The sequence below is a fragment of the Martes martes genome (genome assembly GCF_963455335.1).
Source record: "Martes martes genome assembly, chromosome: X".
Classification (NCBI taxonomy): Eukaryota; Metazoa; Chordata; class Mammalia; order Carnivora; family Mustelidae; genus Martes; species Martes martes.
In genome coordinates, this window is record NC_137897.1 from 91686890 (window position 1) to 91698899 (window position 12010).

The following is a 12010-nucleotide window of genomic DNA, read 5'->3' on the forward strand; positions in this document are numbered from 1 at the left end:
GGAAATCGCTGATTTCTGTAGCGCTGGGCAGTACCTATTGCTTTCTATTTGTCGTGTTCACTTCGAACCGGGTAGCTTAACTGACATCCGGCAAGAGACCGGCACAGGTGCAAATGGTTTAGGACTGACTACACATTGTTTTTTTTTCTTTTTTCCCCCTCCATTCCCTGTATCTCTTGTCACCTGGTCTCCTCTAAAGAAATAAACGAGGGAACATTTAAAGATGGTTCCTGCGCTTTTAACCCATTAAATACCAGCGCAGTCTAGTAGCAGCGGATATCTGCAGTATGAAGAACACTGAGTCATACGAGGGGTGTGGTTTATTTTCTACTCCTGATGGAGGCCTCGGAACTGGGTTAATGTTTGTGTCCGGCTCAATCCCACTTCCAGTGGAAAGTGGTGCCGGGAAGTGCAGGCTTATGTTCATTTGTGTGTCTCACCCTCTTTCGGGAGAGTGAGGCCCTCTTTGTGCTAAGATCTATGTGGTTCATATTTAATTCTGTATTTTCTGATCAAATTACTGATTTGTTTAAATGGAGAAATTCAACTGTATGTAAGTCTTATGCCTATTTTCTAAGCATGTTTCATGAGAAAAATGAAATTATTTGGAGAAAGGTGAAATTTTTTTCATTTTTTTTCCTCCATGAGATTTATAATGAAAATTTGGAGGGTTTTTTTTGGGGGGGGAAATAGAAAAGCATGCATTATACATGCATTAATAGTTTTTTTTCTCAGTGAAAATAGCTTGCAAAAATGTAATTGGGGGAGACTGATTTTGTCGTTTCTTTCTGCTTCCAGTGGTTTTCTAATTAAGTTGTTTTTTTTTTGAAATGGGAAAAGTATATAGTCTATATATAATGCAGACATTTTTCCTTAATAAAAATACCACACAAGAAAATAAAATTATTTGGGGGAAAATATTTTTAACGAAGTTTCATGTCCTACTTTTTTCCGTAGCAGTATGATACTGTTTTTGTAAGTTAAGTGATTAAAAAAAAAAAAAAGTACAGCTGGTCTTGAGAGCGTTAGTTCTAAGACAGTCATTCAGAAAGTTGCCTGTTCCAGGCAAGTCTGAGAAGTCTGAGCCTTTTATAGAACCAGCCCCCGCACCCCCCCACCTCCAAACCCCTCTATGATTGGGCTCTAATTGGACATGTCAGGCTCTTTCACTGTATACAAAGAAGCCGATTGACTGTGGTTGAAACTCAATCCAGTGTCTTTAAAAAATTTGTGGTACAGTGTTTTTGTGGTCATGGAACTGAACTCAAACATAACATTACTTATCAGAGAGCTACGACAGCCAGTGAGGAATTCAGAGCTCTGATGTAACTTTAAAGCACGGAACGGTTGAATGTAATGTTGATTCCGGAAGGCACTATCCTTGCAGAGAAATCCGTGCCGTACGCATTGAGTGTCTTTTCTAGGTGAAGTACCCTCCTAGGGTATCAGCTTTCTCTTTTGACCACAGAACGATGTTTAGAGAGAGATCTTTCTACCACGGACCTTCGAGAATCAGGAAACACCGGCTGACCAAAGGAGATGGCTCCAGATCGGGACTCCTGGGGAAAGCCCGGTGTCCCAGCATTGGGACTCACGGGCCTCAGAAGGGAAAGGATTTGGGGGCTGGGATTGTTTAGTTCCGTTTCTCTTCACATTCCACTGTCTGAATAAGATAGAAGGGAGAGCAGATAAATGGGCAGAAATTAGAATTGATCTCCATGGCAATGACTGGCCTCTGCCAGCTGAAGAGGGAGCTGTCTAGTCCCACACATTTGTATTCAGTTTATAGATAAATAGACTCTGGAGGTGGGGGGCGATGGCGCGTTCAGGTACGAATATTGTTCTTGGGCCTCTATAAGGAGGATTTTGTCAGCGGTGCAGGCTAGGTCAGAACGGCTGTAATTATCCAAGGCTCTTCCAGCACAATACCTGTTTTGGCTCGAATTACTTAGGCAGTTGAGAAAAATTCTTGTGTTTCTCGGCTTGAGTTTTCCGTATTGGCGGTATAGTCTATTCAGATTGACCCAATAATTTCCCGTCTCCCTCATCTCGGGTCTTAAAGTATAGTAAGTGGCCCCACAATGTATGCTTTTCCTCCCACTTGTGAGCAGAACTTAAAATGTGTTCAGATACTCAGAAGGAATGGAGGAACTCAGATTGCCTGAACTGTATGAGCTGAGGAGGAGGATTCTCGAAGTTTCTTTGAGGAGGGACAGATTCCTCCCCGGCTGAGAGGAATCCTTAACTCCTAATATCTGTTTTTAAAACTTAAAAAAAATTTTTTTTTGAAATACTAATAATTAAACAAATACATCTCTGGGGCAGTCAGGGCATACCCCTAGCTCTGTTAGAAGCTGAGCTCAGTGTTTATCCCTTTTCGAAGCAGACACGTCCCCCTCAGTTCATCATTGAAATGTAGGTGGTCCCCAGGGTCTAGCTGCCACTGACTCCCTAATTCAGATCCCAACCCAGACCTCTGCTGTTTTCCCAGCCACTTAGTCCACCTCAAACTGGACACATCGCAAACGAAGCTCACCATCTCCATTCCTCCTCCCCCGTATCTGCCATTCTGTGTTACCTCGCAACCAAGGTCATGACACCACAGTCGAATTGTCTAAGTTAGAGACCATCATGTTACCCTTGATGCCTCTATTGTCTCCATTCACGGCCATTTTGCCTCCCGTAGACCTCACAGAAGACACCATCTCCGCCATACTGGAACATGTATTTTGTGGGGAAGACTGATAACAACTAAGGACATATGAAAAAGTCATGTCAGAAGACTTAAATCAAGGAAAGGGAGTATAGACTGTCAGAGTGTGCAGTCCGCTTAGGGAGTTAAGGAAGGTCTCTGTGGAAATGCCAGTTGATAAGGAGACATGAATGAAATGAGGGAGTGAGCCATGCGTCTGTCTGCCAGACCGCAAATGCAAAGGCCCTGAGATGGGAGTGTACTTAGTATGTTGGAGAAAGAACCGAGGAGGCCAGTGTGGCTGGAACAGAGAGTGGGGGTGGAGGGGAGGCAGCAGTTGTGGGAGATGAAGTCGGAGGAGCTGAGGGGGTAGGGGCTTCTGTCATATAAGGCTTCGTAGGCCAGGGTACAGACTTGTGACTCTTCCTGTGCTTTAGATCAGAGTCTTATCATTTCCCTCTAGGATTTCTCTGTCAGTGTTTGAACTTTGGTATGAGAGCTCTAGAAAGACCTATTGAATGAAAAAAAGGGTTCAAACAAAGAATGGGTAGAGAAACCGTAGGATTCTGCAGTTTTTACTTACAGATCTATGTTAATATGAATCCTGTTTTTTGAAATGATTTATTATCATCTGTTTTGTAGAGGTTGGACTTTTCAGGAATTGAACCTGATATAAAGCCATTTGAGGAAAAGTGCAATAAACGTTTCCTGGTGAATTGCCATGATTTAACTTTCAATATCTTGGGTCAAGTTGGAGACAACGTAAAAGGACCACCCACGAATGTATGTATGACTTTTTCCTTCCACCTTAAACCAGTGCATTAAGGAAACGCTTTGCTTTTTTTTTTTTTTTTTAATCACTGGAAGTAATTTACGGGATGAAAATTCCATAGCTATGTACTGTGATAAATTTGACATGGAGGCATTTCATACGTGCCTTTCTTTTGCCAAAATACGAATGTGTCTTCATCCTGAGTGGATTCATGACCGTATTAACCAATTTAAAATGCAGATAGTGTAGGCTCTTGACATTCTAAAGGGACATGTTCCCCGAACCTGGACGGTCCTTCAAGTTGGGAATTCTGCCAGAGAATGTGACTTCTTCTGTGAGGTTGGCTCATCGCACTGAGTAAGGAACCCCAAAACTAGGCGGGGACACACATGCTGTGCAGTCGGCTGCCCTCTGTCGTCCTAGAGTGAATTCATTTTGTTCTTCACAGCAAATTCCAACCTTGAGCTGTCGTGGATCATTTGAGTTACTCAGAAACACTTGAAACTATAAATGTAAAAATCGCCAGAGCCTGCATTCATTCATCCATCTATCTTCCTTCCTTCCTTCCTCCCTTTCTTTCCAAGATTTTATCTATTTATTTGACAGAGAGAGACACAGTGAGAGAGGGAACACAAGCAGGGGGAGAGGGAGGAGGGAGAAGCAAGCTTCCAGCTGAGCTGGGAGCCCGATGCGGGGCCCGATGCAGGGCTCCATCCCAGGACCCTGGGACCATGACAAAGGCAGACGCTTGATGACTGAGCCACCCAGGCGCCCCTATGTTCATCTTTCTTTTTTTCGTTCTGGTTTTACCTTTGACAAATACCCGCAGTAATGACTTATTTTCTTCCAGAGCAGCTAAAATGCACTAGCAGGCTTCCTGTGTATAAAGGGTTAATCTTTACACCATTTGGCACGAAATTTCTCTTTGTGACCAGCCTTCAAATGCTGTCTGTAGGGAGGAATTGTGTCTTCCGTAACCGCTGATGGGGCAAAGCTTTTGTCAAGTAATTTGATGTTGACTGATATTCGCTCTTATTAAAGGTCCTATCTAGTAAGCTGTAACATAACAAAAGGGAACATTCATTTTTATTCGATAATATTGGCATTGTTTTTCGGCGATTTCAGTAAATAAAAATAAACATGTTATTCAGAGAATAATTGATGTCCTTTAAAAGTGCGGCTTCTGATTTCTCCTCATTTAAAGAAAGTGTAACTTGCAAAATTACGTATACCCGGCAGAAGTTAACATTTGATAGGCTGTTACTTCAGAGCACTCTGTCTTATATGCAAACGAGCCCTAATGCAATTTTAGCCGAATGTGGAACTCAGAAAGGAACAGCAGTCGCAGAGCCTCGTGGAAACCGAACATCGTCCTGTCATTTTGCATCCCTCCCCCACCCCCACCGAAAAGTCTTCGCTTCCAAATGTCATTGTTTTCATTCCCAGGTGGAACCCTTCTTTATCAATCTCGCCTTATTTGATGTAAGGAACAATTGCAAGATTTCAGCCGACTTCCACGTAGACCTGAATCCCCCGTCTGTCCGCGAGATGCTGTGGGGCCCCTCCGCCCAGCTGGCCGGTGATGGAAGCCTGAAAAGCTCCTCCCCGGAGTCTTTTATTCACGGAATTGCTGAGTCTCAGTTACGCTACATAAAGCAGGTAAAGAGTCCTCTCTTAGCCTCCTGGAGAAGAAACCGAAACACACCCATGGGTTATTTCACCCGCTCAGACCCATGTTTTCCCAGGCTTTCCATCTCCCGTAAGGTCTGTGGCTGGGGGGTTTTCTGGGGACCGAAGCGGCAGGAACAGAATGGAAACCACATAGGCTAGCTACGCCTCAGCAAAGGAACATTTTCAGTGGGACCGTGATGTGAGTCTCAGAGGAAGCGTTCTGTGAGCTGAATGTAGGTCACACAGACAGAGACGCACACCCCCAACTCCTGTGCGTACTTGTGAGCAAGGCAGGGGACGCCTGGAAGGTTTGTTTCTTTGAAGAAAAAAGTGGACCCTGCCGGAGCCTGCCCCCCTTCCCGAATTCCCCGCTCCTTTGGGAGTAGGTGGCCAGGTTTGGGTTTTGGCTTTTGTCTTGGTGGGCCGTCTTTAGTTCCAGATATTTGTTAAAACACCATTGGATTTTTCCTTAGGACCAGAGCAAAAAGCAACTCCTTGCAGAACTTTAGCCGAAGCCTGGCTGCTGACCAGAGAATGGAGTTCTGAGTGAGTGCAAAGAAGAGAAGGAAATTAGGCAGGGAAGGGAAGGTGCCCTCCTGAATGAAACTTCACCCTGTCAGGGCAAGTCTTGTGACCTGTCACAGATGGGAGGCTGTTATCTTTGCCAGATTTGAGTATAGGATAGGGGTTCCGTGTGTCGGGCTACACCCCTGGCTGAGGTGCCATTAGATCTGTGTCCCTCAAATTCCTGGCCTTCCTGACCCGCCCCCCCCCAGCAAAACGTCCTGCATTGACGGTCAAATTCCTCCAGAATATCGTTCTTCCCAGTGGCCAAGTTGTCCGGAATTTGGGGATCTTCGTTTGCGAGCCGGCAGTGTTCATGCTGACCCCCCATGAATAGGTAGTTTTAATGGAGCATAAAGGCTCTTTATCTGAGGAGTTCTGGTTGAAAAGCAGTGGGAGGGGACTGCTTCCGTCACATACGCAATGCCGCGCTCTCCGTCCTGTCCAGTGCAAAGAGACCCCTTTAGAAGGAGCCTGACGCTTCCCTTGCATTTTGACCTCTGACCTCCCTGCAGGCCATGAGAGGTTAGGCAGAACAGAATTAGCAGTCTTCCTTCTTGACTTCTGCAACTAAAAGGAAACTAGACTGTGACAGAATTGAAACTGGAAAGAGGCACAAGAACAAAGCAGTTCACGTTATAAGATTTATTCCTCTCCCCCCCCCCCGATGAAAAGGTGGTTCTTTTTTTTTCTGATTATAAAACTAAATGTATTCTGATGTAGAAGATTTGAACAAGACGAAAAGCATAAAGAAGAAAAAGTTGCCGCGCCCCATAGACAAGAAGTGTCAACATTTTGGCCAACCTCTTTCCAGACATCTGTGTATATATAAATGCATGAATCTTATGTATGTTTGTATACAAACTAGATCCTGTTCATGCCATTTTATGCCTGCTGTATTTGTTTCATATCACGTGTATCCTGTATTAGTATCTCTGGATCAGTATCTCTGGATCGCTCACATTCAGAAAGGCTAATGTCGTATTCCATGAACTTAACTCATTGGGATATTTGTCATTTTGGGATATCGTAAATAACACTACATTGGACATCCTTGTGTATGCTCATTAGCTCTCCTGTTGAATTATCTCCTTAGAATAAATACCAAGCATTGGGGTTTTTTGGATTCAGGATTATGCTCATTGGTACAGATTGCTAAATGGTGGGGGAAGACTTTGCATGTGCAGTTACTTCCCTCCTTAGGCTCTGGATCTGTGGATCTGGATCTGTTGCCTCTTTTATTTTTTATTTTATTTACTTACTTATTTGTCAGAGAGAGAGAGAGAGAGAGCGAGCATATGCAGGGGGAGCAGCAGGCAGAGGGAGAAGCAGACTCCCCGCTGAACAGGGAACCTGATGCGGGGCTCGACCCCAGGACCCTGGGATCATGACCTGAGCCAAAGGCAAATGCTTAACTGACTGAGCCACCTAGGCGTCCCTACCATATCAAATAAGCCCCTTTAAGCCAATGATGTGTTTACTTTATTTCTTCAGTGTACTTAGCTGTATGTTCAAGGCATGGAGTTTAAGTTGTGGGCATGGGCTTCATCCCACTTGTAATCTAGGTCAGGAAGAAAATCAACAGTTTTTTCAGTATCTCCAGTATGCTGGAATTTTCCTTTGACATTTCATGTAATCATCATAGTCTTGTGAAATAGTGCACTTGTGGCTGTTTTGGAGGGGTGGAAAGGGCAGATCAGGAGGTGAAGGAAGCCGTCCACCATTACGCAGCCGAATGCGGAGAAGGTAGGATTGGAACCTAGGTCTGTTCCCAAGACCTCAGTCAACAATGGCCAGCAGAATGTAATTCCATGCTGCAGCCTATTGTGCAATGATAGTGGAGGTGTTCGGAACACAAGTGGGGGTGGGGGGGCGGGAGTTAACTTAGAGGGCCACACAGAAGTTGTGGGGCTTGGGAGAAGAAGCCTGAAAAGAATGGAGGAGCGGTGGGAAGGTGACCCGAGGGACAGTGGCCTCAGATGGCTTTATCATCTTGCAATCTTTTCAGACCAACTGATGAAACCAGGAAGTGGTCATTTACTTCAACTAGTTGAACATTTTATTTTGGAGAAGTTTTTTTTTTTTTAAGATTTTATTTATTCATTTGACAGAGAGAGATCACAAGCAGGCAGAGAGGCAGGCGGAGAGAAAGAGAGGAGGAAGCAGGCTCCCCGCCGAGCAGAGAACCCAATGCGGGGCTCGATCCCAGGACCCTGAGATCATGACCTGAGCCAAAAGCAGAGGCTTAACCCACTGAGCCACCCAGGTGGCCCTGGAGAAATTTTTTCCTCAACTTCTTCCCATTTAGGGGGAGGAAGCAGTGCTGTGTTGGAGAAAGACTGAATGTAGGTGGATCTGAACCCGGATCCCAGCTCGCCCATTCTTCAGCAATGACAACGAGTTTAGCACCTTTTTTTTTAAAGGTTTTATTTATTTATTTGAGAGTGAGAGAGAGCAGAGAGGGAGAGTACGTGAGTGGGGGGATGGGCAGAAGGAGAAGCAGGCTCCCCGCAGAGCAGGGAGCCTGATGTGGGGCTCGATCCCAGGACCCCGGGATCATGACCCAAGCTGAAAGCAGATGCTTAACCAATGAGATACCCAGGCGCCCCAAGTTCAGCACCTCTTACATGCCACTGTATTTCTCTAGCTTCTTTATCAAGGCCCTTATTTTCATAACAGCGTAGCAAAGTAGGTAGGTACTATTTCCATACCCATTATACAGATGAGGAAATGAAGGCACAGAGCTGTCCAGTAGCTTGCCCCGGGGTCACAGAACTTAGATGAGGAATAGGACCTGAAAGTAGGTCTAGCAGGTTTCAAAGCCAGGTGTTTACCCCTGTGGTATACTGCTTCTGTGTTACGCGAGAGAGGAGGAGAAGGCCCAGTTCCCCAGAGTTCCCAGAAGGGGCTGTCTTGGTGGCCGCAGCCCTTCCAGCAAGGCGGCTCGAACAGCAGGATAATCTATAGTGAGAGTTTGGTGGATGGTGGTTGTCTGGGGGCCATCCTACGCCTTCCCCATCTGTTCACTGGAGTCTTTCTCTCCAGTGGCTTTCTGAGAACAGTGAGGTGGCCACCGGAAAGGAGGGAGTTGGATCCATCGAGTAATTTTGCCTGCTTGTGACGCTTATTCTCAGCTGCCTGGCATTTTCTTCCCAGATGACTTGATAGAGCTCAGCTCCCCCATGTCTCCCAAGGTCAGACCTGATTGACTTTGGGTTGGGCTTGTGGGGGAGATGCTGACTCTTGGAGGCCTGCCTCCTTGTGACTCCATGGGCTCCCCCCTGGGGGCAGCTGTTATTAGCCTGGTGAAGGGGTACGGTATCTCCCCCGCAAAGCCCTGCCGTGCTGTGGGCTCTGTAAGTGTTGGGGACTGGGACGAGGGGGCCTCACCCCTTCTTTAGAGGGAGAGGGGCAGTTAAGGGGGTAAGAATTACCCTGAGGTTGGGGGCAGCCGCATCCGTGCTCCTAGGTGGAAAAGGATGGCTGGGCCAGAGGCCTTGTCTACAAGGGCCAGACTCCCGGGCCACATGGGGATTCCCTGGCGCTCTCTGGCTACCCTCTCTGTGTTCTGGGGACAGGGAGAGTGCTAGAAGCTGACTGGGACAAAAGGCAGAAGAGTGCTGACAGCGTCCCCCTTACCCTGGAATCCCTGGTAGTTTCAAAAAATGAATGTTTCTATGCCTCAGCATTCTTATCTGTGAACAGGAGGAAACGATAGTACCTGCATGCAGGGGCAGCTATAAGGCTCTGACAAAGTGCGCAGTTCCCAGAAAGGGCCAGGCATGGTGCTAGGCTGCCATGTTTGTTCAGCATGATGTGACCAGCCATAGAGCACAGTAATGGTGATCACAGATATCCAAGTGAAAGCACCTTGCTCTTAGCCATTGTCAGAGTTTTCAAAATGAGTGAGCATTAGCTGTAGCAAAAATCAGTATTGCTGCTCTCATCTGTCCTCATCGTGTGAAATGTCGGCTGCATGGGCCTCAGGGCTCAGAGGCAGCATAGCGTGGGCTGGATATATAGTCTGGAAGCCCTGGCCACAAGCTCCTTGTCTGCTTGCAGCATAAACTTCTGTAAGCCCTTGGTTTCTTCATCTGTGAAATGGGTATATCCTAAGTGCCTGCATTCGAGGGTTTTTTCCTGAAGATCAAGGAAGATAACACACAAAACCGTCTAGGACAGTTAGGTGACAATGTCAGCAGGGGCTGGCTGCCAGGCACATCTCCCCACCCAAGTGGCATGCTCCTGGGAGTACCAGGAATCGGGTTCCGTGGCCTTGTGAGTGTTTCGGGCCACTCAAGTAATAACTGAGTGTTCCTAGTGTGCAGTACAAGGAATCCATACAGGAAGTCTTTGAAGTAGCTGTTAACTCTCATCATCCCCATTTCTTTGGTGAGAAACCTGAGGTGTAGACACGGGATGGGGATTTGCCTCCACCCCTACATGGCAGAGCCAGAGGTTTGAACCCAAGACCTGTTAACTCCTGAGCAGTTTTTAACCACTTCCTTCTCTGCTCGCTGCTTGGGAATTCGAAGGTGAATCAGCCATTCCAAGTGATCTATCTATCTATCTATCTATATAAAATCCAGATCCTTATATATATGGATTCTGGCGGGGGGCGGGGAATGACTTGGGGTCTCACACGGGGTTTTCTCATCTTTCCCGGAAGCTGTGGAGTGCTTGCTCCGGAGCAGGTAAGATAATACGTCTGAAATATTCTGAAAACTGGAACGCACGATCTGAACACAGTTGGTAATACACCAGGTAGAAAAATAATACTCGGTTGAATCCCAGGAATGGGTTTTTCCCTTCGAATTAATTTGTGTGGTGCTCCTTTAAACAACAGACCTAATCAACTAACCAGCTCTTTGGCAAATAGTCTTCTTGGGAGGAGCTGGACAGTGGATGACACGGTGGTGTCACACGCATGCCCAGAAAGCGACTGTAACTCCGGCTGCATCTACGTTCATAACCCTTAAGTGGACTATACAGGAAAAAACCAACTTTTGGACTCTCTGTCCTCACCTGGAAAGCACAGATGCTCTTTAAGCGCAGTAAAGCATTTGCTTCCTCTTAGCTACAATTAGTATTAATTGCAGGTGAATTGCTCTGCAGTTAACATGCAGCGACATTTGAAAATGCACATTCAGTTCCACTTGAGAAACGCGCACATTTTCAGCACGGGCCCATGAAGCCGAACAATACGTGTCGTATTAATTAGGTATGAAAAGGCACCTTGCGAACACGGCCAAACACGAGAGGCCAAGTGGTAATGGCGACAGCTGTACCTCAGGGACAAATAGATGTGAAGTTGGTGACCAGAGCAGGTCGGTTTTGAAAGAAGCTTTAGGAGCTGTGTGAAAGGAAAGGCTGTCTATTTTCGGGGTCCTAGACACGACCCTGTATTAGAGGTCACCCTTTGATGCTAAGCACAGGACGAGGAATCATCGACCACGCAACGGTATGCATGAAGTCACATAAAAATGTCTAATGGGAGTAATTTTTTCTCCCTCAGGGAATTTTCTCAGTGACGAATCCACATCCTGAAATTTTTCTGGTTGCAAGAATTGAAAAGGTCCTCCAGGGAAACATTGCACACTGTGCGGAACCCTACATCAAAAATTCAGACCCAGCAAAGGTAGTGAATGCTCATTTGTGAACATTTCAGCTTAATGTAAAATTTGCCTTTTGCTGATATTTTAAATGGTTCTGTTAATGACCCCTTCAGGGAGCCTTGTTCTCTAAATACAGTGTGTCATGTGAGTATGCGTGCTACAGCTTGAATGTGACTCCCCCACCTTTTCATTTATGTTCTGTTTACATGACAGTCTGATTTCTGCTTGCTTATCAAAGTAAGAGCAAAAGGCTTTTAGGCGACATCTGCTCATTGACACCATATCGTTGGCAATAGCTTACTCTTTATTTCCAGCCCTTCCATTCAGCCCTAGAATGTCAGAGCTGGGAGGTCCAGCCCTGTCTGTGATAAGCACACGAAAGACAAGAGAGTGAGCGATTCATGGAGCTAAGTGAATTCAATTCCAGGGGCCGTCCTTTATTCTGAGATTTTTGTTCTTCCTACCTTTTTGAACATTACGCCTGTGTGTCTTTCACGGAATGTTGGCATATGAAATGGTAGCAACTGTTGTTTTTTTTTTTTTTTTAAAGATTTTTATTTATTTATTTGACAGAGAGAGATCACAAGTAGGCAGAGAGGCAGGCAGAGAAGAGAGGCGGAAGCAGGCTGCCCGCGGAGCAGAGAGCCCAATGTGGGGCTCAATCCCAGGACCCTGGGATCATGACCTGAGCCGAAG

At 46.0% G+C, this 12010-nt stretch overlaps 1 protein-coding gene across 1 annotated transcript in view; it reads left to right on the plus strand.

Annotated features, from left to right (window-relative positions):
• Positions 1 to 12010, plus strand: part of DOCK11 (dedicator of cytokinesis 11) — a 186329-nt gene that overhangs the window by 68967 nt on the left and 105352 nt on the right. The window contains exons 11-13 of the mRNA XM_080795085.1: positions 3335 to 3475; positions 4911 to 5123; positions 11215 to 11337. Coding sequence (XP_080651211.1) covers positions 3335 to 3475; positions 4911 to 5123; positions 11215 to 11337 — 477 coding nt within the window. The remainder of the gene's footprint in view (positions 1 to 3334; positions 3476 to 4910; positions 5124 to 11214; positions 11338 to 12010) is intronic.